The sequence below is a fragment of the Chroicocephalus ridibundus genome, chromosome 6 (assembly GCF_963924245.1).
Source record: "Chroicocephalus ridibundus chromosome 6, bChrRid1.1, whole genome shotgun sequence".
In the NCBI taxonomy this organism is placed as follows: Eukaryota; Metazoa; Chordata; class Aves; order Charadriiformes; family Laridae; genus Chroicocephalus; species Chroicocephalus ridibundus.
In genome coordinates, this window is record NC_086289.1 from 59,319,802 (window position 1) to 59,347,769 (window position 27,968).

A 27,968-nucleotide genomic window follows, 5' to 3' on the forward strand; every position below is an offset into this window, starting at 1 on the left:
GAACTTGAAATAGAAGCTTTTCCTGCTCCGTGGTGTTGCCTTGCTTGTGGGGGACCTGAGCATCTTGCGTACGTCCTCGGGATGTCACCGAGCCGCGGATGCGCTCTGGGCACGGTTGCACTGCGTGTAGCAGTGGTCACAGGAGTTCACTTAGTTACGCTATACAACAGGGGGTGGGAGTTGAGGTTCCCCTGCTTGTCTGAATGTTGGCTGCTCTTATTCTTGGGAGTTGCCGTCTAATTGAGCGCCCCCTTTTTTGCCTCTTGAGGATTGACTTGGAAAGGGCTAGCAAGTCCAGAGTTTACAACGTCTGCGGGGTGATGCTCAGTACAAGGAAAACCAGGGGTGTTCTTATCCTGCTAGCCCACGTTCAACCGAGAACAAGATGCTCTGGCAGCTCAGAGTATTTTATACTAACAGACCTAGTGGTTTATTTGCGTTCCTTAAGTGGACTTAGACGGAAACGTCCAAATGACAACCAGTTGCATGCAGAGCCTGGACTCCCGATTGCCTGACTGCAGTGTAGCTGCCTCGGTTTCCCCCTTTGCTGGTACTTCAGCTCCCTTGAAGTTCCCCCACCTTCCCATTCTTTCAGGCTCCTGACGTAGCTGCCTTGGCATGGAGAATGCCTGCTGCGGTTGCCTTAAACCTCAGCGTTGCGAGGGCTGCAGCATCGCATGGGAAAGGCGTTTGCTGTGTGTTTGCTCGTCCCTGCGTTTTATCTCAGCTTCCTTGGTGAAAACAAATTGAGGCAAACCTGGGCCCTGAAGTTCCAAGTCAGGATGCTGAAACCAACCAACCAACCAAAAAGTGCAATTGCTAACCTAGCCGAAAGCCGGCAAAGGCAGTTGCTCTGTCACCTGAGCTTCCTTTCCAGGCCGTGTTTGAGTTGAAAGCTGCCCACAGGTTGGCATGCTCGATGCTCTGTTTCACAAGTCCTTCCCCATTTAATTGTCCATTTCAGGCCATGGAGAGAGAGGTCGTTGCCGCATTAGGCAAAGGTGAGCCAGAGGAGATCCTGAGCAGTGCCTTCAAACTAAGGGTCACGCGCCAGGACGTCCGCACCCTAAGGAAGCTTTGCTGGCTAAATGATGAGGTAAAACTAGCTGCAGCACAGGGATCTTCTAATGGAGCGTTTATTTCAAAATACCCCTTCAGCGTGTACACAAGTCTTTGCAAAGTTATTTGATGACCTGCACTGCAGAGGCTAGAAATCTCTGTACGGTTCTTATTTTAGGTACTGAAGGGTCCGGTGCTTCTGGCAGTTCCTTTACTTGTATTGTGCCGCTTCCAGGAGTTAGTGTAGGTTCTTGGAGTGGGTGGCAGGTGTTTTTATCAAACTGCAGATGTCACCAAGTGGGAAATTCTCACAACAAAAGCTGACAGCTGAGGCTGGAGTTCTCTCAGCTGCGTACTTCAGGGTGGCCAGAAAAGAGATGTTGCTGTGCTTTTCATTTGGTAAGCTAGTGTCTTGTTTTACATCTCAAGCTTACTCTTTATGGTACAGGTCATCAATTTCTACATGGGTCTTGTGACGGAAAGAAGTAAGAGGGAGGGATATCCATCAGTCCATGCTTTTAGTTCGTTCTTTTATGAAAAACTTACTTCTGGGGGCTACAAAGCCGTGGGAAGATGGACGAGGCGTGTGGATCTCTTCCAGAGGGACATCATCTTAGTGCCCATTAACTTGCGTTTGCACTGGACACTAGCGGTGAGTCAAACGGGCTTGTTATTTAGAGTTGGGTGGGGAGAAAAAGCTGGGAAGAAAAGTCATGTAGGTTTGTGCAGCACAAGGTGGTGCTTTGTCTAACAGTCACCTTTGAATAACAGGTCATAGACACCAGAAAGAAGACCATCAAATACTACGACTCCCTGGGACAAGGAGGGGACAAGATTTGTGAGACTTTGCTGTAAGTAACTGCTCAGTCAGTGCTTTTGTGTTGTGAATTAGGAGAAGGTTTTTGGGTTTTGCCTCTGTGACAGGGCTGCAAGTTTCCACATGTCTTGTAGATAACAAACCAGAAATCCTGGATTCGCTTGCTGCGAGTTGTCTGACAGTGACTCCTTCCCTAGTCTCACGTCGTCCCCTCCACCCAGCGTCTTGGCTGCCTGGGTTCTGCCACCTTCCCCCTACAGCACAGACAAAGACATGGTAGCCCCGTGGCACATGGGCACCAACCTTGTTAGTGATCAATAAAACCCTCCTGCCACTCATCTTCCTGTGATCTTTCAGCAGCTCTTTTTTTCTCGGCCTGAATTACAGCGATGAAGAGTGATTTTTTTCTTTTGTTTTAACCAGCAAATACCTGCAAGAAGAAAGCTGTGAAAAAAGACACGTGAAGCTGAATGTTTCAGAGTGGACTGTTCACAGCATGGAGCCACACGTAAGCAAACACTACTTGCACTTGAAACGTGAACTAGAACTCCTTGTCACGAAGCTCTTAACGCTTTCTCATAAGGCCAGGACTTCAGAGAACAGCCATAAGCATCTTCTTCTGGTACCACATGGGGCTGCAAGTGGACCAGGAAACCATGCTGGGATGAAATCTTTGCGCAGTGCCTCTCCTTGCTGGCCGAATACTTTCTTTTTGGTTTTTTTTTAATTGCTCTGCCACGTGAAGGTGAATTTGGCTTTGCCCCCATTTCACAAGTCAAATTTCAAGTCTCTTTAGCAGTTGTCAGAGAACGTGGGCTGCTTGTTTGCAGCCCAGATCCTGGCACGTGACAAAGCAAGGGGTTGGGATGATGTTTCTCGACAAGTTAATAGTGAAAAGCAGCACCGAAAGCCTCGATTTAAGGGATGTCACTTCAGAAAGACACTGTAGAAACCTCCAGACACCTTGCAGGGAGGAAGCCTGCTGTCCCTTATCAGCCTGCCAGGAATTTGGCTTGTAACATCCGAGCGTAGGAAGCCGAGGGGAGGGATGATGTGCAGTTCCTGGGGTCTGTTCCTTGTGTTGGGGAGCGGTTACTGGGGACGGTGCAAGTTCAGGAGTGTCTGGTTAGGGTATTTTTGGTAATGGGTGCTGCTTCCAAGTTGCTTTTCCTTGAAGATAGAGGCAAATTCTCCATCTTCTTTGCATTCGTTAGGAAATCCCTCAGCAATCAAACGGAAGCGACTGCGGCGTTTTCACCTGCAAATACGCAGATTACATCTGCAGAGACAGACCGATGACCTTTACACAGGTGAGTGAAGGATCTAAACAGCTCCAGCCCCTTTCGCACAGAGACACGAGCCAGGGAAGTTACGCAGCGGCTGAGGTGTCTGCTCCCCGTGAGATTCCTCTTGGGGGAGATACTGGAGCCAGGGGGTTTGTGGGATCTGGCCTTGGGATCTTTGGGAGAAATGGGTCTCACCCTTTGACCAGTGAAGACACTGGTTCTTTTCCAAGGCAGTGCTCTTCTGTGAAAGTGCTTGTGAGCTGTTGTGTGGTCAAGGAGATCTGGTTTTGGTGGCATGTCACCCTCTTAGGAGCTGTGCGGGTGAAAGCCAGGCTGTACCTGAAGGGCAAGTGATGACAGTTCTTAAAAGGAACTTCATAGTAAAGAATTAAGTGGGTGTTTCTGCGTATTTTGTGTCTCTTTCTGCCATGAGGTGCATTTCATGGATTTTCTTTTCTTTTCAGAGCCACATGCCTTACTTCCGTAAGAAGATGGTGTGGGAAATACTCCATCAAGAGCTGCTGTGACACCTGCACTACAGGAGTAACCCTGGGGTCACCTTTGGGTGACCAACTCTTCTTCTAGTTACTTTTTTAATACTTTGTTGTTGTTGTTAGAAATTTTTCTCTGTAGGTTAAGGAAAACATTTTTCTCTGTAGGTTAAGAAGTAGTGGTTAAGATTGTTATTCCCCCCCACCCACCCCACCTGCCCCTATTTTGGAGACAGTAACTCTCTTTGAAATTAGCTAACACACCTTAAGTGCAAGCTGGAAAGGTTGGTGTCACCTGGGCAAGGGAAAGCTTAAGAACAAATGCTGTGAACTTCCATCGCAGAGAGGGCTGCTCACACCTCGCAGCGCACGTGGCCACCTTATGGACGAATGGGACTCATCTGGTGGTGGCAACAGTTGCATGAGCTGAACTTCTCTCACAGCACACGTGGTCACGTTATGGACAAATGGGACTCATCTGGTGGTGGCAACAGTTGTGTGAGCTGACCTTCTCTTCCCAACAAGAAGGTGCTGAACTACTGTTTCCTCAAAGAGAGCTTTCTTCTGTTTCTGGAATAATCTACCATCTACTTGATGCCTACAAGTGGATTTGTGATGACCATCAGAAGAAAGCATTTACCATCTTTTGATTTGCAAGAGAAACCCCTGTGGTTGGGGTTGGTTTGGTTTTTTTCTGTCTCCAGGGAGTTTTATAATGTGAAAAGAGAAGTATTTATTTATTTTTGTTGAAATATATTTTTAAATTATTTAAAGAGCCTTACTGGAATGAAACTTGATCTGGTAAGGAGAGTGGTTTATTTTTTTTTGTCATTGAAAATAAGGTTGACGTATCAATGTGGGTTTTAGCTCACTGACAGTCTATGGAGGAAGACGACTCTGGCCAGGCTGGGTATCAGAGCACCAGAACCTCCAAGCGATTGACCCAAAATGCTGAAGGGACAACCAGGACGTTGTTCAGCAGCGAGAATCCCAGGAACAGCCAAGTAGGAGATTATTGCTGCTCTGCCGCAGGCGCTGCCTCCAGGCGTCTGCCCAGTGAAGAGCTTGTGTCGATCCTCGCTCTGTTACGCTCAGACCCAGCTAGATCAGTTTAAACGTGGTGTTTCCCCCTTTCTTTTATTTCCCCCCCGCCCCTAGTTTATGCTCCAGAGCTGGAGTGGGATTTCAGGTCTTTCCTTGACCATCGTAGAGGAAAAATTGCCCAAGAGGTGGTTTGGAAGCCCCGTGTTGGAACGCTTGTACAAATGACCGTGTGGTGTTGTTTCTGTAATGGCAGTTACCATCATGTGAGGTGATTCCTGCCCGCTGATGCGGTCTCTCCTCTCCTCGGCTTTGGGGGAAAGCTGGTGATTTTGGGGCCATGCCCTCTGTCGCAGTAGGTGGGATCAGCCTTCCCGGTGCTGCTCCTCGCCTGAAGGTCTGCTCTCCTGGGCCGGCTGACGCGGTGGTTTGGCTGTGGTGCGGGTCAGCAGCCACATCGCCCTCTGCTTTCAAAGTGATGAGCTTAATCCGTCCCCAAATCAGAGGAGGTTCTCCAAAGGAAGAACTATTGCAAAGGCAATATGTCGCGGCTTGTCCCTCCATGAGATACTTCATCTTCCCGGGCTCCCGGAGGACGTGGAAGATTTTAGCTGTTTATTACCGCTAGGACGCAGTAGCTGAATGCTTGAAGTGTCCTTTCCCCTTCCCTTGGGTTCTCGCTGTCTGGGGGCTGCAGTTTTGAGGCTGACCCTGTGCTCTGCTGAGTACAAAAGCAGAATCTGGGGGTTTTTTTGGGAAAAAGCCCAATGAAGCAGAAAACAAGCCCTGCAGAGGGGCGAGTGGGGTAAGGACACTGCCCAGGTCCTCCTGGGCCCCCCCTGTTAAGCAGAGGGGGCTCGGGGGTGTGATGGAAGGAGCAGGGTGATGCTGCTGTGAACACCTTACCTGGTGCCTTCTCTGTCCTCTCCGCGACCTGCCAAGGACTTGTGTGGAGTAAACCCCGTCGGGGGACACCTGCTGCTGGTCGCTTGGCAGCGCTTGTGGCTGCTGAGAGCCTCTGTGTATGAGGGGGTGGGGAAATTGTACGCGTAGCAGCCGCCGTCCCCTCTGATCCATGGCTCTGGCCCTTCAGCCGGGGCTCGTGTCCTTGTGCCCCGAGGCGGTTCCCTGAGAGCAGCCCCTGGGGAGCAACAGCCTGTTAACACTGTGCTCTGGGTGAGCAGTTGGGTGGGAGCTGGGCCTCGCTTCTCCTTAGGAAATGGCCTTTTGGAGATGACGAGCTTGCTCTTTTTTGTGCTGATGGGCGAGCGCGTGTGCGGTGTGAGTAATGCCCTGCCGCCCTCGGCGGGGCAGGGGGGACACACACTCCTCATGGGGCTTCTTCGCACAGTTGTGACGCTGCCGGCTGCCCCGTGAGGTGGTCCTTGCTCACAGGAAGGCCGTGGAGTGACTGGTTCGTTAGTGACTGGTTGACAAAGTCCCCTGGGAGGCAGTCCTCCAGGGCAAAGGAGCCCAGGAAGCCTGGATGGTTTTCCAGAAGGAAGTCTTAGAGGCGCAGGAGCAGGCTGTCCCCATGTGCCGGAAGACAAGCTGTCGGGGAAAAAGACCGGCCTGGCTAAACAGGGAGCTAGTGTTGCAACTTAGGGAAAAAAAGAGGATCTATGGCCTTTGGAAGGAAGGGCAGGCCACTCAAGAGGACTACAAAGAGGTAGTGAAGCTATGTAGGGAAAAAATCAGGAGGGCCAAAGCCCAGCTGGAACTAAACCTGGCTTCTGTTGTCAAGGACAACAAAAAAAGTTTCTATAAATATATTAGCAATAAAAAGAGGACTAAGGACAATCCCTGTCCTCTAGTAGATGGGGCCGGTAACATAGTGACCAAGGATGAGGAAAAGGCTGAGGTACTTACTGCCGTCTTTGCCCCAGTCTTCAGCAGTAGGACCAGTTGTGCCCTGAGTACCCAGACCCCTGAGCTAGAAGACAGGGATGGGGAGCAGAATGAAGCCCCTGTAATCCAAAGGGAAATGGTGAGGGACCTGCTTCAGCGCCTGGAGGTGCACAAATCTGTGGGGCCGGATGGGATCCACCCAAAGGTACTGAAGGAGCTGGCGGAAGTGCTCGCCAGGCCACTTTGCATCATTTATGAGCAGTCCTGGACAACCGGGGAGGTCCCAGCTGACTGGAGGTTGGCAAATGTGACAGCCATCCACAAGAAGGGCCGGAAGGAGGATCCGGGGAACTACAGGCCAGTCAGTCTGACCTCGGTGCCTGGGAAGGTCATGGAACAGATCCTCCTCAGTGCCATTACACGGCACGTGCAGGAGAACAGGGTGACCAGGCCCAGTCAGCATGGGTTTGTGAAGGTGACCCACTTAGTGGATGAGGGAAAGGCTGTGGATGTTCTCTACCTGGATTTTTGCACAGCTTTTGACACCGTTTCCCACAGCATTCTCCTGGAGAAACTGGCTGCTCCTGGCCTGGACAGGTGTACTCTTCGCTGGGTAAAAAACTGGTTGGATGGCCGTGCCCGAGCGTGGTGGTAGATGGAGTTAAATCCAGTTGGTGTCCGGTCACAAGTGGCGTCCCCCAGGGCTCGGTCCTGGGGCCAGTTCTCTTTAATATCTTTACAATGACCTGGAGGAGGGGATCGAATGCACCCTCAGTAAGTTCGCAGATGACACTAAACTGGGCGGGCGTGTTGATCTGCTTGAGGGAAGGTTGGCTCTGCAGAGGGATCTGGACAGGCTGGACCGATGGGCTGAGGTCAGTGGTATGAGGTTCAACAAGGCCAAGGGCTGGGTCCTGCACTTGGGTCACAACCACCCCACGCAGCGCTACAGGATTGGGGCGGAGTGGCTCGAAAGCTGCCCGGCAGAAAAGGCCCTGGGGGTGTTGGTGGACAGCCAGCTGAATATGAGCCAGCAGCGTGCCCAGGTGGCCAAGAAGGCCAACAGCCTCCTAGCCTGTATGAGGAATAGTGTGGTGAGCCGGACTAGGGAAGTGATCGTCCCCCTGTACTCGGCACTGGTGAGGCTCCACCTCGAGTACTGCGTTCAGTTTTGGGCCCCTCACTCCAAGAAGGACATTGAGGTGTCGGAGCGTGTCCAGAGAAGGGCTCCAAAGCTGGTGAGGGGTCTGGAGGACAAACCTTATGAGGAACGACTGAGGGAGCTGGGGTTGTTTAGCCTGGAGAAGAGGAGGCTGAGGGGAGACCTTACCGCCCTCTACAACTACCTGAAAGGAGGTTGTAGAGAGATGGGGGCTGACCTCTTCTCCCTGGTGACAAGCGATAGGACGAGAGGAAACGGGTTCAAGTTATGTCAGGGGAGGTTTAGATTGGATATGAGGAAACATTTCTTCACTGAAAGGGTTATTAAGCATTGGAATAGGCTGCCCAGGGAGGTGGTGGAGTCACCATCCCTGGAGGTGTTTAAAAAAAGGGTAGATGTGGTACTTAGGGACATGGCTTAGAAGCGGTTTTTTTGTCAGGGTAGGTTAATGGTTGGACTTGATGATCCTAAAGGTCCCTTCCAACCTCAGCGATTCTATGATTCTGTGATTCTCTGTGTTAGTTTTTTTATAACAAGTTGATGTAGTTGCTGTTGTGCAAGTCAACTGAAAACCAGTTCAAGACGGCAGCCGAACTTTAGTAAAAGTTTGCCAGGATAACCTGCGCTGTATTTCCAATCAGAAGGAGTGGAAACACGAAGACCTTTCGAGCAAAGTCTTTTTGAAACAGAATCATGCAGGGTACGACAGGACAGCAATTGCTATCCCACCTGCTTCCCTAGTCTCTGCTCTTCTGTTCTTCCTGCTTCCCTATTCTTCCCTTTCCTATACTTTGATTTCAAACAAAAAATAATAAAATCACGTGTGGGCAGTCTTCCCCAAGGCTTCAAATGAGCGATGGCTGAACTTTTGTGAGTCATAACTAGGTGAGGTGTATGCAACGTACGTGTTTGTAAAATTAAGAGAGAAAAGCCCAGAGCCACAACCTGCTATTTCAGACTAGATGAGGGAGCGGCTTTTCTAATGCTCTTGCTAGTGTTATTTATGACATTTTTGGCTTACTTAAGGCTTCTATTTTACCGAGTCAATGGCTTTTCTACTTTTTGAAGCGGGAAGCGCTCAAGTCTCTGCAGAGTAGCAGCAGCGTTTGGATAAAGAATCTAGGATATGACTTTCCGACTGTCTGTTGAGCTGCTCCAAGTCCATGCTGCCAACAAGAATTGTGCTCCTGAAAACGTGTTCTGCTTTCTCCCTTATACTAGTGTTTGGACAGCCAGTCGGATCTGGGAATTAAATCAGCTGATTTATTTTTTTTTCCCCGATTGCGTTTCCAGCTGCACTGCTTTGCAGGCTTGACTGGACTGTGGAGCCACGAGTCCTAATGTCAGCATTGGGGATGGAGAAGAAATACCAGGTGCTTTCGCAAGTAATGGGACTTAAAAAAAATTGGAAGTTGTGGATAAGAACTAAGGAAGCAGTTTGAGAAGGTTAGAAACAATCTGATAGCTGGATGCCACCAAAAGGACAGGTCGTTCTTTGTGTTCCTCCTTCATCAGCTGCCCTTGATCTGACTTTTTGTTGGGCTGGTCGGTACCCAAAGCTGTCAGAAAATCCTTTGCTTTTTGCTGCTGGACTAGTCTCCTGCCGGCTTGGTGGCACGGAGTGATCCCCAGGGCCAGTGCAAGCGGCAGAGGTGGTGGGAGGAAGCTGGGCTTCCGTGCTTCTTGTCTGATAGTCTCATTTTTCAAAACACATTCTTGTCTTTTTTTGGCTTTTTTTTTTTCTTTTTGGTGGAGTGTGGGAACTGTCAAGGGAAGGGGCTGCTCTGCTTTCCCTCCCAGTGGATTCGCAGCCCCCCCAGCAGTGATCTGGTCTGGTGCTGGTGTGCTTCAGGGGGAGAGAGGCAAAAGCTGTTCCTTCTCTGTTGGATCGGTTGCTAAATTGAGTAGCAGGGAGGTGGAAGGAGTGTGAAGTGAGCGCAATTACACCTTGCGTAAATGTTATCGTAGATTTGATGATGTGTAATGTGGGGCTGCAGCTTTCCTTAAGAAAACACGTGGAAATACATCATTTTATAGGAATTTAGGATTTAAAAAATACTTCAATCGCTTTATTTGCCGGTATCTTCCACTAAGGAAGTGAAACCTGTAACTTGGATCCCCGTGAGGAAAACCTGGATCTCGGAAGCGCAAAGAACACGCGGTCCTCACTTCCATACCTTACGGCTGCTTCTGTCCACGGAACCCTTTTCTGTCTGCTGCCCCCCAAATAATGCTGCTGCCCTGGCATTCCCTGCCTGTGGAGCAGAGGACTGTAACGCACCTTGATGAACGTGCTCAGAAATGTCATCCCTACAGCATTCCCCGTTGTTTTCAATATGCTTCAAGGATGGAGAGAATGATTTGGAAACACACAAGCCTGGACTTCAGGGCTTCCACCTCGATGCCAGTAATGCCCAGTGAGGGGGAAGAACTGTTGGTAACCATCAAGGGAGCTGGAGATTTTTAAAATGGACACGTCACAAATTCAAGGTCAGAACAAAATGGTTATTTAATACTAACACCAGTCCTGATCTGCTTACCAGCAGAGTTGGAATAGAGGGAGGATAAAGAAGTTTGGCTTTTCTTCTTTTTTCTTCCACATTCATTCCAGGAGCCTGGTTTGGCAAGAGAGCAAGGATTAGGAAGAGAAAATGCCTGAAGAACAACAGAATGAGCGAGCAGAGACTGTGGAATTTGGGTGAGCTGTGGGAGTGGCTTGTACGAAGCCTCAATATGTGTCAGGATGCTGGGGCGTAAACTGCTTTTGGAGGGATGCAGGCTCCTGGTGTTTGACATTTTAGCCAGGGAGGATTTCCTGGGACTTTGTGGGGGGTAAGAGCTTTGCCATTGTAGGGGTTATTACCAGTCTCAGGAATATCTGGAGCAGGTGAGGTGCCAGGAGTTCCTTGGAGGCTGGAAGTACTAAAGAAGTGGCATAATCCTGTAAAATGGGGGAGATTGAAGAGGGAGGTTTCAAAGAATGATGATCTGGAAACAAAAACGTGGGTGTTCAAAAACTGGACAACGTTGTAACGTCCAAAAGAGCGGAATGGATCTAAGCCAGCTGTTTAATTTTCTGGTTTAGATACACGTCTCTTTCTTCTCAGATCACAGGTGCCCCGCTTCCACATCCATCTTAACGTAACAGAGCAAAGATTGTTCTAAAAATATAGCACATAGATGAAGACGTCAGTCATTTGCTTATGCTCATGGAATTTCTCTACTGATTTCTTCAAAGCTTATTAACTTCTAAACACTAACAAGGGGTACGGGGTATGTTTGTGGGCAAGATCCTCCCTGCTGCTTCCCTCCAGTTGTGCATTTCTGGTGTCCTTCTCGGTATCAGACCACCCGTATTTCGACAAGGTTCCTTCTGTCTTGCCTGATCCCGCCAAGAGGGTGAAGTTTTATGAACAGAAGTCTTTTTCCCCAAAGGAAGAACAGCCTTAGTTTGGGGTTTTGGCCCTTCTTTAATCTGGCGTTGTCTAACTCTTTTACAAAGAGTTGAAGGCTGCTTACAGCGCTATTAATACATTAACTCAGAACTCATGTCTGTGGATTGTTTCCTTTGGAAGGGAATAACGCATTGAGGTTAAATTTGTTGTTTGTAACCTAAATTAGTTCTCAGGATTTGCACTGCCCTTTGCAGGGTTAATATGTGAGGTGGCCATAGTTTAGGACACCTCCTCCAATATTTTGACGGAGAAGAATATGGCCTTGATTCTCTTGCTCCTGGAATTCACTGAAAATCTGCTTCGTCCTGCGAGTTGTGTCCCACCCCGTCCCCACAGTGTTGGATGGGAGGCAATTGTAAATAGTTCAACTTGAAGTTGTTTGGAAGTGGTTTAAGCACGATCCCATGTTGGTTTAGCAAATGAATTTCGGAATGCTTAATCTGGAATGCCCATTAGGCTGAATATTCAGGTTTAAGAGATGCTACAAAGGTAAAGCAGGTGATTTTTGAAAAAAATCCGGTACTGCGGTGTCATGGCTGAGCGTTCTTGATCAGAATTGACAGAAAATTTAGAACTGTGTGGTTTCAGGAAAAAATAGAATTCTGCTGCTGCTGAACTTGAAATGTTCTTTAATCTCTTGAAAGAAAGAAAACCTTCTGGTGTGGTCAAACCAAGCGTTTAGGCAACGGGACTGAAGTTAAGCTTTATACTGATTAAAAAAAAGTCTCCAATGCTAATGAGGGTCTGTCATTACCAAAGAAGATTACAAGTAAATAACAGAGTAGAGGGGGTATTATTTGAGAACAGTGTCTGAGCATGTGACACAGAATTGCATTTTCGGTCGGTGGAAAATGAGGATTTGTTTGGAAGTGTGAAGCCTGCACATGTAATGACACTTGTGCCGGTGTGTGTATATATGGATATATATGCACCACGCGGCAGGGGAGGGAGCAGAGCCCATCTCCAGGAGTGCTGGGCACCTCTCTGGTGACACCGGGAGGACAGAGCAGGGTCTCCGCACGCCTCCCCCAAAGCCATCCTCCCAGCCCAGACCAGATGTGGAGCAGACGCTGCAGCGGGGCTTCGCTGAGCTGATGTGCCACCTCCATGCAAGCCCCTGCCATGGCAATGGTGGCGGGAAGCTGAGGGACCCCTGCCCGGCACTCCTAGTCCTTCTGGGTCCACAAAGTGGTGGTGATGGCGGTGTCCCTTCTGAGCTGAGTGACAAACACCACCGCGACAGCCCGTGGAGGAGGAGGAACGTCTGGGAGGGGTTGGTGGGCAGGGGAGAAGACGGGCAGGAATTCAGATGTGCCCTGCTCAGCTCAGGCAGGAGCCGAGTTCACGTTCTGCCATTTTACACCCCGAGTAAGACCGCCCAGACCCGTGCTTGGCCACGAGACGGAGTCTGCCTCCCGGAGTGCCCGTTTTGGGGTGGGAAGCAGGGACGAGCTGCCAGGTGCCTTTAGGTGCTGACGGGCTAAACACACACGAGCCATAAGGCAGCTGTGGTGACAAACTGACTCATATCCAGGGGGATGGTACCCAAGGCAAAGAACCGCCGAGATTAGCCAGCGAAAGCCCCAGCAAAGGCGCGCTGCGGGGAGTCGCAGTGCTGGTTTGGAGTCTGGGATAGCGCTGTGCCACCCGGCATCATCCCGAACACATGCGAAATAAAGAGATTGAAATGCCAGATTAAGCATATTACGCTTTCCACACCTAAAAGTAGGGGTATAGCTAAAATGACCAAGCATTCCTCCAGCCCTAAGGTTAATTGTTCAGTTTGTTATGCCACTAATTGGAAATATGCTGCTTCAGCATCCAGGTGTGTGAAGCTGCTTTCACACTGAAGCTGCTCTAAAGGCACAGACTTTGGGTAACGCACAATTAATGAGCTCAGATTCTGGAATGATCTGCATTCACTATCGGATCGGAGATGGGACTCCAGTAATCCATGCGGATGTAAACGTCTGGTAACGGGATTCCAGATTTTCGTGCACCAAAGAGCCTAATTTTGAGTCCTTACGCGTCAATGGACTGAGCAAGAAGCTCAAAGGCACAGTAAGGAATTAAGTCGTGACCATCAGCTGCATCAATTACAGGCACTGAGAAATGTAACTGATGTAAAACTGCACTGTAAAGACGTGCCAGGAATTACGACATGCAGCCTCTGGCACATCCAGCTCTTGCATTTGCCTTTAGAAAAATGGGAATTTTTTGCCATATACAGGACACAGAGGAGAAAAAAACCCAAAACATTTAGTGTAAGGTGCAACAAGAGACTCCCCTCCAAGAAGAAAGACCCTCAGTCTGGTGGCATTAATTTAATGAAATTGTAACTTCTTGATGTGTTTGGTTATTGACGTCTAGAGATCACAACAGGCTCCACACCAAACACCACGCACAAAGGAATCCGACTGGGACAAAACCTTTGGACGGGCACCGCAGTCACACTGACCCTGCTGCCACTGTCAGGTACTTTTCTGGCACACACAAAGCCATTCACGCAGGTGTTTTCAAATCATTTAACAGCATTCAAACCCCTGTCCTGGTGAGGACAAGGAAGTGGTGTTACCAGGAAGCACAGAGGAGCTGCTTTAGAATAACCACCACAGTTCCCAGAGAAGATTTCTCATCTTTTTCTGAGCATTGTCCTGCGGTGGGTTATGCTGCAGGGTGGAAGAAACTGCGGCTGGGGGGACATGCCTGGCAGAGGAATCCTGCAGCCCCAGGGCTGGCTCCACACCTGTGCCCAGGGTAGGGGGTCCCAAGGCAGGAGAGAAGCCTCAGCATCACCCTGTGGCACAGGGCAGCTGTACGAGTCTCACGTGGGCCACATCTGCCTTGGGAGCAGGGAAGAGCCCTTCCCCAAAAGACCATCCTTCCCCCTTTCCTAGAATGGCCCCCGAGAGCCAGCCAAGGCCACCAGGAGCCAGCTCAGCACTCGCCAGCCCCACAGCGGCCGCTTTAGCCGGGCTCCCTGCAGCGGGCCCTTGGCCGCCGCTACATCACAGTCGGTCACCAGGGTCGAACGCAGCGTCCGCGTCCCTAGTTGCAGCGGAGCCATGGCGGAACCGCACGCAGCGCCTGCAGCTCCCCAGCGGAGCGGCACAAAGCGCCGCTTGGGCCGTGAGGCCAGGGCTGGGTAAGCCCGGCAATGCCATTCCCTCACCGCCGCAGAGCACAGGAGGCAGTAGCGGGCGCGCAAGAGCCAGCGCCGCCGGGCCGTGTGGCCCGCCCCCGTCCTGCGGGAGGCGGAACGGCTTCTCCAGCCTCTGGGTCCTCCATGGGGCCCCTCCGGCCTCCGACGGGCCCCCCGGGCCTCTGTGGGTCCCCCGCGAGGTCCCTCCGGCCTCGGTTGCGCCCCTGCGGCCGCCCCTCCGGGCTCTGCGGGGCCTCTAACCTAAAGGGAAACGGGCCCAGGCCCGCCAGGGAGGGCTTAGCAGCGTCCCTCGGCCGTCCAGGGCCCGGCTCGGGGCTTTCTGAGAGGGAAAGCTCCTCGCCTGGACGGAGGGGGCGGGCAGGCACCGGCCCAGCCCCAGCGGGGAGGAGGCGGCGGAGGGCTGGGCGGCCGCTCCCGCCTCCCTCAGGCAGCGCCAAGATGGCGCCGCCTCCCCGTCCCTCCCCTCCCTTTCGTTAGCCGCTCTGCGGGCTGGGGCGCAGTGTGGTGTCCTGCCCCGGGGTCCCCGCCACGCTCCTGGGCTGGGCTCGGCCCCTTGAGGCTTTTCCATGAGAGAAAGATGAACAATTACGGGCATGAGTGGTGAAGGTGGTGGGCAAAGGAGATAAGCGTTAGCTACTCAGCGCAGTCTGCGATTTTTTGGGATGGGGGGTTACCCAGTGAAAACTTGAATTTTTTACAAATTCGAATTATAAATCTTAATGAAGTGCCCTCAACACTGGTGGGGGAGGAGGTTTTGAAAAGAGGAGGGCCTGAGCTTCTGTGGGAGCCTACAGAGTTGTTGAGTTTTCCTAATACCTTCTTTCTTTCCTGTCCTTGCTAAGGAGGCAAGTCAAATGCTGGGCGTAAATAGGTGCTGTCTCCTGTAGAGCGTGGAGAAGGACATGAATGCGTCTCTCCCTGGAGAGCGGTCTCAAGTTGCTTTTATGTTCTGGCCCGTTTTTTCGGCATGTTTCAAATACTGCTCAACACTCTGTGCGCTTCCCTGTTTCTGGCGGGTCCTTGGGAAAACCCCAGTTGCAATGACAGAGTTTAACCTCCTCCCGGGGTTGTGTATTCCCATGGGAGACAGAGGTAGCTAGGCTTAGATTGATTTTTTCCTTCCCTTTTGTCCATGCACGTTCCCTGGCCATGCCCACTTCAGAACAGCAAAGGTTTCCACGTTTATTTCTGAACTGGCAAGAGAGAATTCATCTTTTCTTGTGATCCAAGTAATTCTAGCCCTCCAAGTGTCTGCTAAAGTGAAAAAGGAGAAGACAAGGCTGTCACAGGTGTTGGGTGCTCTGGTAAAGGTGGAGAAAGAGGCACTTGTGTTCACAAACTGTGGTTATGAACCGCAGTCAGGCGTTTAAACCGTGCTTCTCTGAGGAAGTAGCCTTGAGGAGGCTGGATTGTGCCGATCCCTGCAGAAGAATGAGGCTGGAAAGCTTTCACTGAAAAGCAGCCCAGAATGAGCTAGCTCTTGCTGAAGTCGAGCAGGAGGATACCAATATTTTGGGTTCCTTAGTTTTGCCTTCTGCCATGTCAAATATGCTGAGTAAGGTTGCATTTTTATTATAGTGTATTTGCCTTTCAGACCTCCCTCCCCGATATTTTCTGCCTGACTTTAACAGCATAGTAAAAGCAAATATTCTGTATGAAAGGTGCCGCTAAGGATATCGGTTCCTTTTTGTGCTCCTGATACAGAGAGAAGATGAGATAGTCCGTAAGTGGTGATAGCAGCAGGTTTTGGGGGCCTAACAGTTGAAAAGGAATGATTTTGTGTAAGAAAGACGGAAGAATTCTTCAAAGAATCCTTGGCGTCTGTCATGGCATTTTGTGGGGCAAATAGAGGAAAAAACCAACTAGGAGCAACCTTTGTGCTCCATTCCCAAAGTAAAAATGTGTACTGGATTTTATCGTTGTTATCAAGTGATAGAATATTTGGACATACGCTTAATAAGAAAGGGTGCAGCGAAGAATCCTTTGAAGAACGAGTTCCCGAGCACTGCTTTAGCAGTAAGTTATTGCAGTGGGTGTCTGCATGAGTTGCTTTCCCACCTTTTGTTTCCTGTCCTACTTAGTCTTTTCTTTGCAACTCCGTGTAGTGACTGAGGAACTTGGAAGGCTTAGTAATGGCTGGTATGCGGCTTTCCTTGAGGAAAGAGGAAGACTTGGCATCGTAACTTCTGCAAGGTTTTGGTGATAGGAACAGATGTAAAAGGTTAGGAAGCATTAAGAGAATGAGGAAAAGAGGCCTACTAGGGTGTAGTGGGATAATGAGCTGTGTGTGAGCGGTCCGTTGCCTGGGAGAGGTTGTGGGGCGTTGATGGGGGATGCTCAGCGGTGTGCTCAGGGTGGGTGTGTGTGCCTGAGATGATCGCAGGGGTGCTCGGAGGAGGAGACCTTTGGGCTATGAAAAGTAACTTTGGAAGTTTGGGTCCTGTGAAGGGAAGTGAGCCTGGTAGAAGCCTCAGGAAGTTTCAAACCACTCTTCTGTGTGTTCTTTCCTCAGCATTTGTACACCTGTGGAGGATCCCGATGAGCCTCCAGCCAAAAAGAGAAGAACAGGTATTGGACGTTACAGAAGTCTTTAATAGGCCTGATTTTTCTTAGGTTTCATCTGCCTTAGAAAACTCTGGTTTTTCTACTTCTTTTGACTTTTCTACTTTTTCTACTTTAGTTTATTACTTTTGTGGTAAATGCGTACACGTAATAAACTGCATGCATGTGTGGAGGTGGGAGGAGGATGAATTGCACCCTGTGCTGCTTCTCCAGAAACAGGGAATGTTCCCCAAAGCAGGGTTTTTTTGCAGATCTGGCTGGCAGACTCACGGGTGGGTTAGTCTTTGAGCTGTGGCTCTTGAGGGGCTGCTCAGTGAGGCAACTCATACAAAAATTGCCTCCAAGTGCTGTTGGCAGAAGGGTGTGAAACTTGAAATGGGTTACAGTGCTTTAGCTGTGGCGTTGATGCCAATAGAAATCCTAATCTCCTTTCCTGTCATGTTCTTATATGGCCTGTCTTTGCTTTTTTAGATTTTGATGACTCTGAGCATGGAGAGAAACATGGAGAAGTTGCCACTCTGGTGAAGTTGCGAGCCAAGGCAACTAAACGCCGGAGAGCGTCAGCCAGCCATGATGCTGCGAGCAGAGAGTCTGGGGAAGAGGTTAGCAAGGGTTGGGAAAATAGGGCGAATCTGTGGAAGATGAAAGAGCAAGCGTCTCTCCCTGAAGCGTCCTGAAGTTGGGCCTGCTCTGAGCCTGTGCAGCAGTAGGTGGTTCTTTTCCATTTCTAGCAGGCAGCTCGTGTGTGCTGGGTTTGCCTTCCTCAGCTCTGCGTCCTCTGCTCTGGCACTTGCGGCCGAGGAAGGAGCAAAGCGTTTGTTGCCTTCCAGATACTTTCCCATTATCCCAGTTTATGGTTGTCCTGTGTTTGTAAACTGTTGTTACTCTCTTTCTCAAGCTTGTAGTTAAGGAATCAAAATACACTACTTTGCAAGAAAAACTGCGTACTTCCTCTGGATAAACCTCCTTCTGATAGGTTCATAATCCACCGTTCCGGGGGAGGATGCCTGTAGGACTGGGACTCTGTCAAAATGAGTCATGAGCTGCTTGACTTCCCAGTTTGGTTCAAGTAGTAGTGCTATTTTTCTTATTGCCCTATAGGATAAGAGGAATAAGAATCTGTCATGCTCTGACTATTCGTTCGTGAGAGAGTCATTCACTCTTATTTGTTCAAAATATGTTTCTGAAGGGCTAAACTACCACACTTTGGACTAGTGATAACTGCGTGTCAAGCTTATATTGTTTTAATCACTGCAAGTATGAGAGCCTGTATTAAAAAACTAAAGTGATTAAAAAAGTGATTAAAGTGAAAAAACTAAAGTGATTAAAAAACTAAAGTCAGAGATCCTGCAAAGATTGGCATTCTTCTGCAGTCTGAGCGGGCAAATCATGGTCCCCAAGTCAGAACAGAGTTGACTAAATTTCAGGAAGTTTATGTTTGCTGGCGTTCACATGGAATTCACATTTTACTCTCGTTGTTTTCCTTTTTTTTGTTTGCAGTCCATCTTTTCTGGGCCTCCAGCTAAAAGACCAAGATGGTCTATGGAAGAAGGAGGAATGCTACGGATTGGTAAGGCTGACATGGAGTTATGAACTCGTTTCTTTTTCACCCGCCCTTGTACACCATACAGCTGGAGCCCTAGAGTTCTGTAGGGCTTATTGCAGGCACAATACTAAGCAGCGTCTGGGAATACTTGAGTGTGAGCTCTGATTCCTGCCTGCATCCTTGCATTGCCTCTGGAGTGGAGCCAGGCGTTGATCTTGTCGTCTCAGTAGACGAGCTGCCTTGGATGCAGTCCTTCAGTTCTGATATGTCCACTGTTGGCTTGCCAGAAGTCAGTAGTTTGAAAAGCTGATTATGGGTAGTAGGTCCTGATAACCCTTTTTTATTTCGGGTTTTGGCTGGCAGTACCTTGTGTGCACAAGTTTCTGTAGTTGCCAGTATGAAACTCTGAAACTCTCCTCAAGTGACATAACACAAATAATATTATGATGTAGGAGAGAAAATGACAAGTTTTCTTTTGTGAAGCTCTTGACTGTAAACTCATAAAACCCTTCAATTTCTTTTTGTAGTTATCGATGCCTTACGCTCACTGTCCCTTTGTGACAAGACAATTCCGCGTCTGAGGTAAAAATCCTTCTGTTTTCTTGGAGTTCTTCTCCGAAAGGTTTATTGCCTTTCACTTTTGTTGTTGAACTTCCTCCGTATTGCCTAACATTTGTATTTGTGTCCACAGAGCAATATTTCCCCAAGGTAGCCTGGAACTCCCTCAGGCTGCTGTACTAAGGGAGGTCTCCAGCTGCTTTTTTGGTTTTTTTCTCCCCCAGCCGATTTTAAGCTTTTTCTTTAAATCCAGATACTTCATAGCCACAGGAGATTAGATAAAGATTAAAGGTCTGTGGTAAGAGGAAGTGTAGAACTTGAGAAGAGGCTGAGGTGACAAACAGCAGTGTATCTTCAAGGCAGTTATTCTGATTTTCGCTTTGACTTCTCTGTACTTTCTACATCTAAAGGTTGTAAACCTTTATATGTGAATTGGTGTGTACTGATAACAAACGCCCTGTGTATAAAAATTGTGATTCTCCTCTGGTGTTTTTGCTGCACCAAAGGGTTGAAGCCTATTCCAAGGAACCTGTGATGACTGACCCGGAAGAAACAAAAGGAGGAGGAGAGGTTTATCCATATGCAACTCTGAGGACTGGTGAGTATCCCCATGATTCAAATCCGTTCCAGTTTGTAGGTAGACTTCAAATGAAAATAGGGCATTTCCTATACACTCCCACATGATATTCAAAGTTCACACTGCTTGCCAGAGTTCAAACATCCTAACCGTACAGTCATCATTTAAATATATTTTTTTAAATTTATCCCTCAGAAAAGGAGAGCTACGTACATCTGATGGCAATCGAAAGTTGACTTATTTTTTTAATACTACTGCTTTTCTGTGCAGGTATCAAATTGGTAGGTGTTTGCTGCCCAGAGCTGTCTCAGGGAGATGTTGTGACCAGGTAGAGTCTCTTTTAGTCATGGTTCTTGTTCTTTTGGCTCTGTGCACGTGTCTCTTTCCGTGCCTGTTCTTCTCCCCGCTTTAAAGCCTAGCGCTCTCTTTAGCCGTGCGGCACTGTTGTGTGCTGGGATTGTCCGTGGTTCACCTGAGCTCGAGGGGAGAGAAGGAAAGAAAGGAACTGAGAGGGTAGGATGGGTTCCAGTGAAAGGAACATTTTCTTGCCTCTTTTTGTGGATTTAACTACCAAGGGAAGTCATTTGACAAAGCTTGTGATACCTACTCTTACCACGCTGGACTGAAAGTGGAGAATACTGTGAGAGTCTGTTGTAGGTCTCCCTCCTGATAAAGGGGGTCTTTGGTGACAAGGCAAATTCTTGGTTTTGAGGAAGGCACGTATAGACAGACAAGGTTACTGTCTGTGTATTTGTTTGCTCTTCAGAGTCTGCGTGGTTTTACTGGTAATCCTCTCCAAATGGGGACAGTCACTCTCTTGACTAGCCTACAGAAGGCAAGTAAATATCCTGTAGGTGTCCCATTTTTAGTTCCCTGTGCTGGTCTTAGTTCCCGTAAGCTAACTGTATGTGGCTGCAGGTAGAGTTGCGGGTGTTCATGTTATACCTTGCAGTATAAGCCCTAGCACGCAGCATTTATCCCCAGTAGATCCCAGAGCACTTGACAGAGGAAGTGCTGGTTGCTTCCCTGTTTTCCAAATAATGAAACTGATCAAGAGAAACCAAAGGAGTCTTGCACAGGGAGATGGGAAAAAATGTACAAAGCTCCAGCGCTTCCTTCTATGCCAGTCTGGCTGCTCCGAAAGAACCGTGCTGGAAGCGGAGACGATGTTGTCACACGGGTGCAACCGAGGCTGTAGTCAGCAGGAGCCTTGAAAAAGCATTTCTTGTCCAGAAGGTGAATTCTTGAGAATTCCGTGGGACAGTACAGGTCCGCAGCTCACTGCTCTCTCTCTTTCTCTCTCCCTCTCCTCGCAGGGGCTCCCCACCAGCAGAAGAATGTCTGGAACAGGACGGAGCGGTGAAACAAGCTGTTGCAGTTGCAGGGGTAAGCTTGTGTTATTCATGATTTCATGTTTTAGGAAAATGTATCTGGTTGTGATGAGAAATTTTTGCGCTCCTCCCTTTCATTACTTCCTCAACAATATCTGTATTCGTCCAGGTCGTTTTTCCCAAGGGAAGCGGGAGCATGATTTCTTGAGTAGCACGATCACAAAGGGTTTCCAGCTGCCGTTCATTTTGTTTCTGGACTATGATGAGCGCACTACCCTATGCTATTTTTCTTCTTCCCCTTTGATGTGTTGGGTACAGCCTCAGAGTCTTTACTGCACAGGCTTGGTTGACCTGCAGAGCTGGACTGTGGTATCTTTAGTGGTGTCTTTTTTTGTGAGATAGGAAGTACGTCTCTTTGACTTTCGTCTCTGGTCAGGATTGAGATCAAAATAAAATTTTAGTCCTGGAAATCAGAGCTATTAATCTCCATCTCAACCTGATACCTACCTGCGGAGGCTTTTCTGGGGTTCTTAACGCTACTCCAAGGCAAACTAACTTCCTGCCTCTCTTGCCTCCGTTTAGTTTTGAGTGCAGCACTACATGGGTGCGCAGTTGGAATGCAGTCCTCGACAAAAAGTAACTTTGGAGTTGGCTGGTTAGATGTGTGTACAAAAGCCCTTCCAGTTTTAGGCATGAGCAAGATTCTCTGTGCTATCCCCTAGCAAAAAAATCTGTGCTGGATTGGTAGCTTAACGTCCTTTTGTCTCACAGGAACAGCGTGGAGCTCAGATCGCAGAAGGTGTGTTATGCCAAATACCTCTGGCACCCGCCGAGGCCAAAAAGTCACCCGCCCTTGCCATGAAAGGAAAGAAAGTCATAAGGCTGAGAAGAATAGGAAAAGACTTTACTCCGCTCACAGAGGTACCGTAGCTGACAGGCTGTTTGACAAAAGAGAAGGTTGTGAAACAGCTGCAAGGAACTCCATTTGTTATAGGTGGTTCTTCAGGCTTTTTGAAATCTGAAGAACTTGCATTTAAGCTGTTAGGGAGCGTCTGCAGCTGTGACTTGAAGTTCCCCCACCTTCCCATTCTTTCAGGCTCCTGACTTAGCTGCCTTGGCATGGAGAATGCCTGCTGCGGTTGCCTTAAACCTCAGCGTTGCGAGGGCTGCAGCATCGCATGGGAAAGGCGTTTGCTGTGTGTTTGCTCGTCCCTGCGTTTTATCTCAGCTTCCTTGGTGAAAACAAATTGAGGCAAACCTGGGCCCTGAAGTTCCAAGTCAGGATGCTGAAACCAACCAACCAACCAGAAAGGGCGATTGCTAACCTAGCCGAAAGCCGGCAAAGGCAGTTGCTCTGTCACCTGAGCTTCATTTCCAGGCCGTGTTTGAGCTGAAAGCTGCCCACAGGTTGGCATACTCAACGCTCTGTTGCACAAGTCCTTCCCCATTTAATTGTCCATTTCAGGCCATGGAGAGAGAGGTCGTTGCCGCATTAGGCAAAGGTGAGCCAGAGGAGATCATGAGCAGTGCCTTCAACCTAAAGGTGACTCGTGAGGACGTCCACACCCTAAGGAACGGTAGCTGGCTAAACGATGAGGTAAAACTAGCTGCAGCACAGGGATCTTCTAATTGAGCATTTCTTTAAAAATACCCCTTCACCGTGTTCTTTGCAAAGTTATTTGATGACCTGCACTGCAGAGGCTAGAAATCTCTGTGCAGTTCTTATTTTAGGTACTGAAGGGTCCAGTGTTCCTGGCAGTTCCTTTACTTGTTGTGTTATGCGCTTCCAGGAGTTAGTCCAGGTTCTTGGAGTGGGTGGCAGGTGTTTTTATCAAGCTGCAGTTTGATAAACAACTGTAACCAAGTGGGAAATTCTCACAACAAAAGCTGACAGCTGAGGCTGGAGTTCTCTCAGCTGCGTACTTCAGGGTGGCCAGAAAAGAGATGTGGCTGTATTTTTCGTTTGGTAAGCTAGCGTCTGATTTTACATCTCCGGTTTACTCTTTGTGGTACAGGTCATTAATTTCTACATGGGTCTTGTGATGGAGAGAAGTAAGAAGGCAGGATATCCATCAGTCCACGCTTTTAGTTCCTTGTTTTATGAAAAACTAGCTTCTGGGGGCTACAGGACAGTAAGAAGATTGACCCGACGCGTGGATGTCTTCCAGAAGGACATCATCTTCGTGCCCATTAACTTGAGCTTGCACTGGGCACTAGCGGTGAGTCAAACGGGCTTGTTATTTAGAGTTGGGTGGGGAGAAAAAGCTGGGAAGAAAAGTCATGTAGGTTTGTGCAGCACAAGGTGGTGCTTTGTCTAACAGTCACCTTTGAATAACAGGTCATAGACACCAGAAAGAAGACCATCAAATACTTTGACTCCCTGGGGCAAGAAGGAGGGGACAAGATTTGTGAGACTTTGCTGTAAGTAACTGCTCAGTCAGTGCTTTTGTGTTGTGAATTAGGAGAAGGTTTTTGGGTTTTGCCTCTGTGACAGCGCTGCAAGTTTCCACATGTCTTGTAGATAACAAACCAGAAATCCTGGATTCGCTTGCTGCGAGTTGTCTGACAGTGACTCCTTCCCTAGTCTCACGTCGTCCCCTGCACCCAGCGTCTTGGATGCCTGGGTTCTGCCACCTTCCCCCTAGAGCACAGACAAAGACATGGTAGCCCCGTGGCACACGGGCACCAACCTTGTTAGTGATCAATAAAATGGGGCTATTGACGAAAGGGAAGAATTTGAGGGCAGAAGTGTTTGAAGATACCGCTGGGTGCTCTTTGTAATTCTGACATTCTCGTTCAAGACAGATACCGTGTAGCCAGCTTTTGCAGCTGTGTCAGCTGGCACGCACACCTCTCCAACGTAACGGGGACAGGTTTTCCTGTTGTGCAAGCAGGCGTCCTTAGAAGTCTCTGCCACTGATGCAGAGGTAGTCAAACCCCTTAATCCAGCAGCTTTGTAGCCCAAGAGCAAGGAGAGCGGCCCCGCAGAGACAAACCAAGCGTTGGTTTAGTCCGGTGCTGTCCTGAACAGTTAAGAGCAGGTGCCTGGGAAAGGCTATAAGAACAGGTCTGCATCCAGTCCTTTTTTCCAGCAACTGGTGGCCTGGAAACTTCCTCAGCCAGAGGTGCTGGCCCAAAAGCTTTTGTATTTGTCCTTCCGGAGGCGCACGCAGTGTGTGGGACTCAGGCACGTGGTGGGCTGACAACATTAGGGTTCCTTGCTTGGTTTTTCTGTTCTTCCTCTGACAACATGGGATTTGGGGTTTTTTGGCCTCTGCTAAGCAATGAACTTAGGCTTTTGTGGAAGCCTCTGTTGGAATTGTCGGTCTCATTCCTGATGGTTAGCTCGCAGCCTCTCGCGGTGTTTGTAAATTTAAGATTTGGATTTTTCCTCCAAATGCCTGAAACCAGCTGCTGTGAGGATCCTCTGACATTTTACTCTCCTGCCATTCGTCTTCCTGTGATCTTTCAGCAGCTCTTTTTTTCTTGGCCTAAATTACAGCGATGAAGAGTGGTTTTTCTTTTGTTTTCAACAGCAAATACCTGCAAGAGGAGAGCCGTGAAAAAAGACACGTGAAGCTGAATGTTTCAGAGTGGACTGTTCACAGCATGGAGCCACACGTAAGCGAACACTACTTGCACTTGAAATGTGAACTAGAACTCCTTGTCACGAAGCTCTTAACGCTTTCTCATAAGGCCAGGACTTCAGAGAACAGCCATAAGCATCTTCTTCTGGTCCCACATGGGGCTGCAAGTGGACCAGGAAACCGTGCTGGGATGAAATCTTTGCGCAGTGCCTCTCCTTGCTGGCTGAATACTTTCTTGGGTTTTTTTTAATTGCTCTGCCACGTGAAGGTGAATTTGGCTTTGCCCCCATTTCACAAGTCAAATTTCAAGTCTCTTTAGCAGTTGTCAGAGAACGTGGGCTGCTTGTTTGCAGCCCAGATCCTGGCACGTGACAAAGCAAGGGCTTGGGCTGATGTTTCTTGCCAAGTTAATAGTGAAAAGCAGCACCGAAAGCCTCGATTTAAGGGATGTCACTTCAGAAAGACACTGTAGAAACCTCCAGACACCTTGCAGGGAGGAAGCCTGCTGTCCCTTATCAGCCTGCCAGGAATTTGGCTTGTAACATCCGAGCGTAGGAAGCCGAGGGGAGGGATGATGTGCAGTTCCTGGGGTCTGTTCCTTGTGTTGGGGAGCGGTTACTGGGGACGGTGCAAGTTCAGGAGTGTCTGGTTAGGGTATTTTTGGTAATGGGTGCTGCTTCCAAGTTGCTTTTCCTTGAAGACAGAGGCAAATTCTCCATCTTCTTTGCATTCATTAGGAAATCCCTCAGCAATCAAACGGAAGCGACTGCGGCGTTTTCACCTGCAAATACGCAGATTACATCTCGAGAGAGAAACCGCTGACCTTTACACAGGTGAGTGAAGGTTCTAAACAGCTCCAGCCCCTTTCGCACAGAGACAAGAGCCAGGGAAGTTACGCAGCGGCTGAGGTGTCTGCTCCCAGTGAGATTCCTCTTGGGCGAGGTACTGCAGCCAGGGGGTTTGTGAGATCTGGCCTTGGGATCTTTGGGAGAAATGGGTCTCACCCTTTGACCAGTGAAGACACTGGTTCTTTTCCAAGGCAGTGCTCTTCTATGAACGTGCTTGTAAGCTGTTGTGTGGTCAAGGAGATCTGGTTTTGGTGGCATGTCACCCTCTTAGGAGCTGTGCAGGTGAAAGCCAGGTTGTACCGGAAGGGCAAGCGTTGGCGGTTCTTAAAAGGAAGTGTATATTAAGGAAGTAACTGGGTGTTTCTGCGTATTTTGTGTCTCTTTCTGCCATGATGTGTATTTAATGGATTTTTCTTTTCTTTTCAGATCCACATGCCTTATTTCCGCGAGAGGATGGTCTGGGAAATACTCCATCAAGAGCTGCTGTGAGGCATGCGCTACCAGAGTAACACTGTCATCACCTTTGGGTGACTACCTCTTCTTTTAGTTACTTTTCTACTACCTCATTTGAAATAGCAGCAGGCACACAAGTTTTTCTCTTTAGGTTAAGTAGTAGTGGTTAAGATTGTTATTTCCCCCCCTGCCTGCCCCTATTTTGGAGACAGTAACTCTCCTTGAAATTAGCTAACACACCTTAAGCGCAAGCTGGAAAGGTTGGTGTCACCTGGGCAAGGGAATGGTTAAGAACAAATGCTGTGAACTTCCATCGCAGAGAGGGCTGCTCACACCTCGCAGCGCACGTGGCCGCGTTCTGGACGAATGGGACTCATCTGGTGGTGGTGACATTGCACGAGTGGAACTTCTCTCACAGCACACGTGGTCACGTTATGGACAAATGGGACTCATCTGGTGGTGGCAACAGTTGTGTGAGCTGAACTTCTCTTCCCAACAAGAAGGTGCTGAACTGCTGTTTCCTCAAAGAGAGTTTTCTTCTGTTTCTGGAGTAATCTACCATCTACTTGATGCCTACAAGTGGATTTGTGATGACCATCAGAAGAAAGCATTTACCATCTTTTGATTTGCGAGAGAACCCCCTGTGGTCGGGGTTGGTTTGTTTTATTTCTGTCTCCAGGGAGTTCTGTAATGTGAAAAGAGAAGTATTTATTTATTTTTATTAAAATAAATATTTAAATTATTTAAAGAGCGTTACTGGCATGAAACTTGATCTGGTAATGAGAGTGGTTTAGGGTTTTTCTGTCTTTGAAAATAAGGTTGACATATCAATGTGGGTTTTAGCTCACTCACAGTCTATGGAGGAAGACGACTCTGGCCAGGCTGGGTATCAGAGCACCAGAACCTCCAAGCGATTGTCCCAAAATGCTGAAGGGACAACCAGGACGTTGTTCAGCAGCGAGAATCCCAGGAACAGCCAAGTAGGAGATTATTGCTGCTCTGCCGCAGGTGCTGCCTCCAGGCGTCTGCCCAATGAAGAGCTTGTGTCGATCCTCGCTCTGTTGCGCTCAGACCCAGCTAGATCAGTTTAAACATGGCGTTTCCCCCTTTCTTTCATTTTTTCCCCCCCTCTAGCTTACACTCTGCAGCTGGAGTGGGATTTCAGGTCTTTCCTTGACCATCGCAGAGGAAAAATTGCCCAAGAGGTGGTTTGGAAGCCCCGTGTTGGAACGCTTGTACAAATGACCGTGTGGTGGTGTTTCTGTAATGGCAGTTACCATCATGTGAGGTGATTCCTGCCCGCTGATGCGGTCTCTCCTCTCCTCAGCTTTGGGGGAAAGCTGGTGATTTTGGGGCCATGCCCTCTGTCGCCGTGGGTGGGATCAGCCTTCCCGGTGCTGCTCCTCGCCTGAAGGTCTGCTCTCCTGGGCCGGCTGACGCGGTGGTTTGGCTGTGGTGCGGGTCAGCAGCCACATCGCCCTCTGCTTTCAAAGTGATGAGCTTAATCCGTCCCCAAATCAGAGGAGGTTCTCCAAAGGAAGAACTATTGCAAAGGCAATGTGTCGCGGCTTGTCCCTCCATGAGATACTACATCTTCCCAGGCTCCCGGAGGACTGGGAAGATTTTAGCTGTTTATTACCGCTAGGACGCAGTAGCTGAATGCTTGAAGTGTCCTTTCCCCTTCCCTTGGGTTCTCGCTGTCTGGGGGATGCAGTTTTGAGGCTGACCCTGTGCTCTGCTGAGTACAAAAGCAGGATTTTGTCCCCCGTCCTCCGTCAGGGGATCCCTGCTGCTGGTCGCTTGGCAGCGCTGGTGGCTGCTGAAAGCCTCTGCGTCTGAGGTGGTGGGGAAATGGTAGGCGTAGCAGCCACCGTCCCCTCTGTCTACAGGGTCACCTCCTGGGCTCTGGCCCTTCAGCCGGGGCTCGTGTCCTTGTGCCCCAAGGAGGTTCTCGGAGAGCAGCCCCTGGGGAGCAACAGCCTGTTAACACTGTGCTCTGGGTGAGCAGTTGGGTGGGAGCTGGGCCTCGCTTCTCCTTAGGAAATGGCCTTTTGGAGGGGACGAGCCATGGGATGAGGGGGAAGGGTTTTTCACTGGAAGAGGGGAGATTTAGATGAGATGTGAGGAAGCAATTCTTGGCTGTGAGGGTGGTGGGACGCTGGCCCAGGCTGCCCAGAGAAGCTG

At 49.2% G+C, this 27,968-nt stretch overlaps 2 protein-coding genes and 1 pseudogene across 2 annotated transcripts; all 3 read left to right on the plus strand.

Annotated features, from left to right (window-relative positions):
- Positions 1–27,968, plus strand: part of LOC134517875 (sentrin-specific protease 2-like) — a 104,271-nt pseudogene that overhangs the window by 17,010 nt on the left and 59,293 nt on the right.
- On the plus strand, positions 1,335–2,372 carry LOC134517343 (sentrin-specific protease 2-like; the record flags this gene model as incomplete). Its single annotated transcript, XM_063338747.1, has 3 exons — positions 1,335–1,711; positions 1,831–1,910; positions 2,300–2,372. Coding segments are annotated over exons 1-3 (366 nt in total), but the record flags the coding sequence as incomplete, so codon positions are not given.
- Positions 16,861–26,010, plus strand: LOC134518030 (sentrin-specific protease 2-like). Its single transcript, XM_063340245.1, has 7 exons — positions 16,861–16,908; positions 22,362–22,493; positions 22,912–23,115; positions 23,235–23,317; positions 24,433–24,517; positions 25,221–25,316; positions 25,758–26,010. The coding sequence occupies exons 1-7, from the start codon at positions 16,861–16,863 to the stop codon at positions 25,818–25,820; spliced, it is 711 nt and encodes a 236-aa protein (XP_063196315.1). The 3' UTR covers positions 25,821–26,010.

Coding starts and splice junctions, on each gene's coding strand:
- LOC134518030 (XM_063340245.1), top strand. CDS start 16,861: ATGAGCCTCCAGCCAAAAAGAGAAGAACAGGTATTGGACGTTACAGAA. Junction 24,518..25,220: donor TTCACAGCATGGAGCCACAC/GTAAGCGAACAC, acceptor TGCATTCATTAG/GAAATCCCTCAGCAATCAAA. Junction 25,317..25,757: donor AACCGCTGACCTTTACACAG/GTGAGTGAAGGT, acceptor TTTTCTTTTCAG/ATCCACATGCCTTATTTCCG.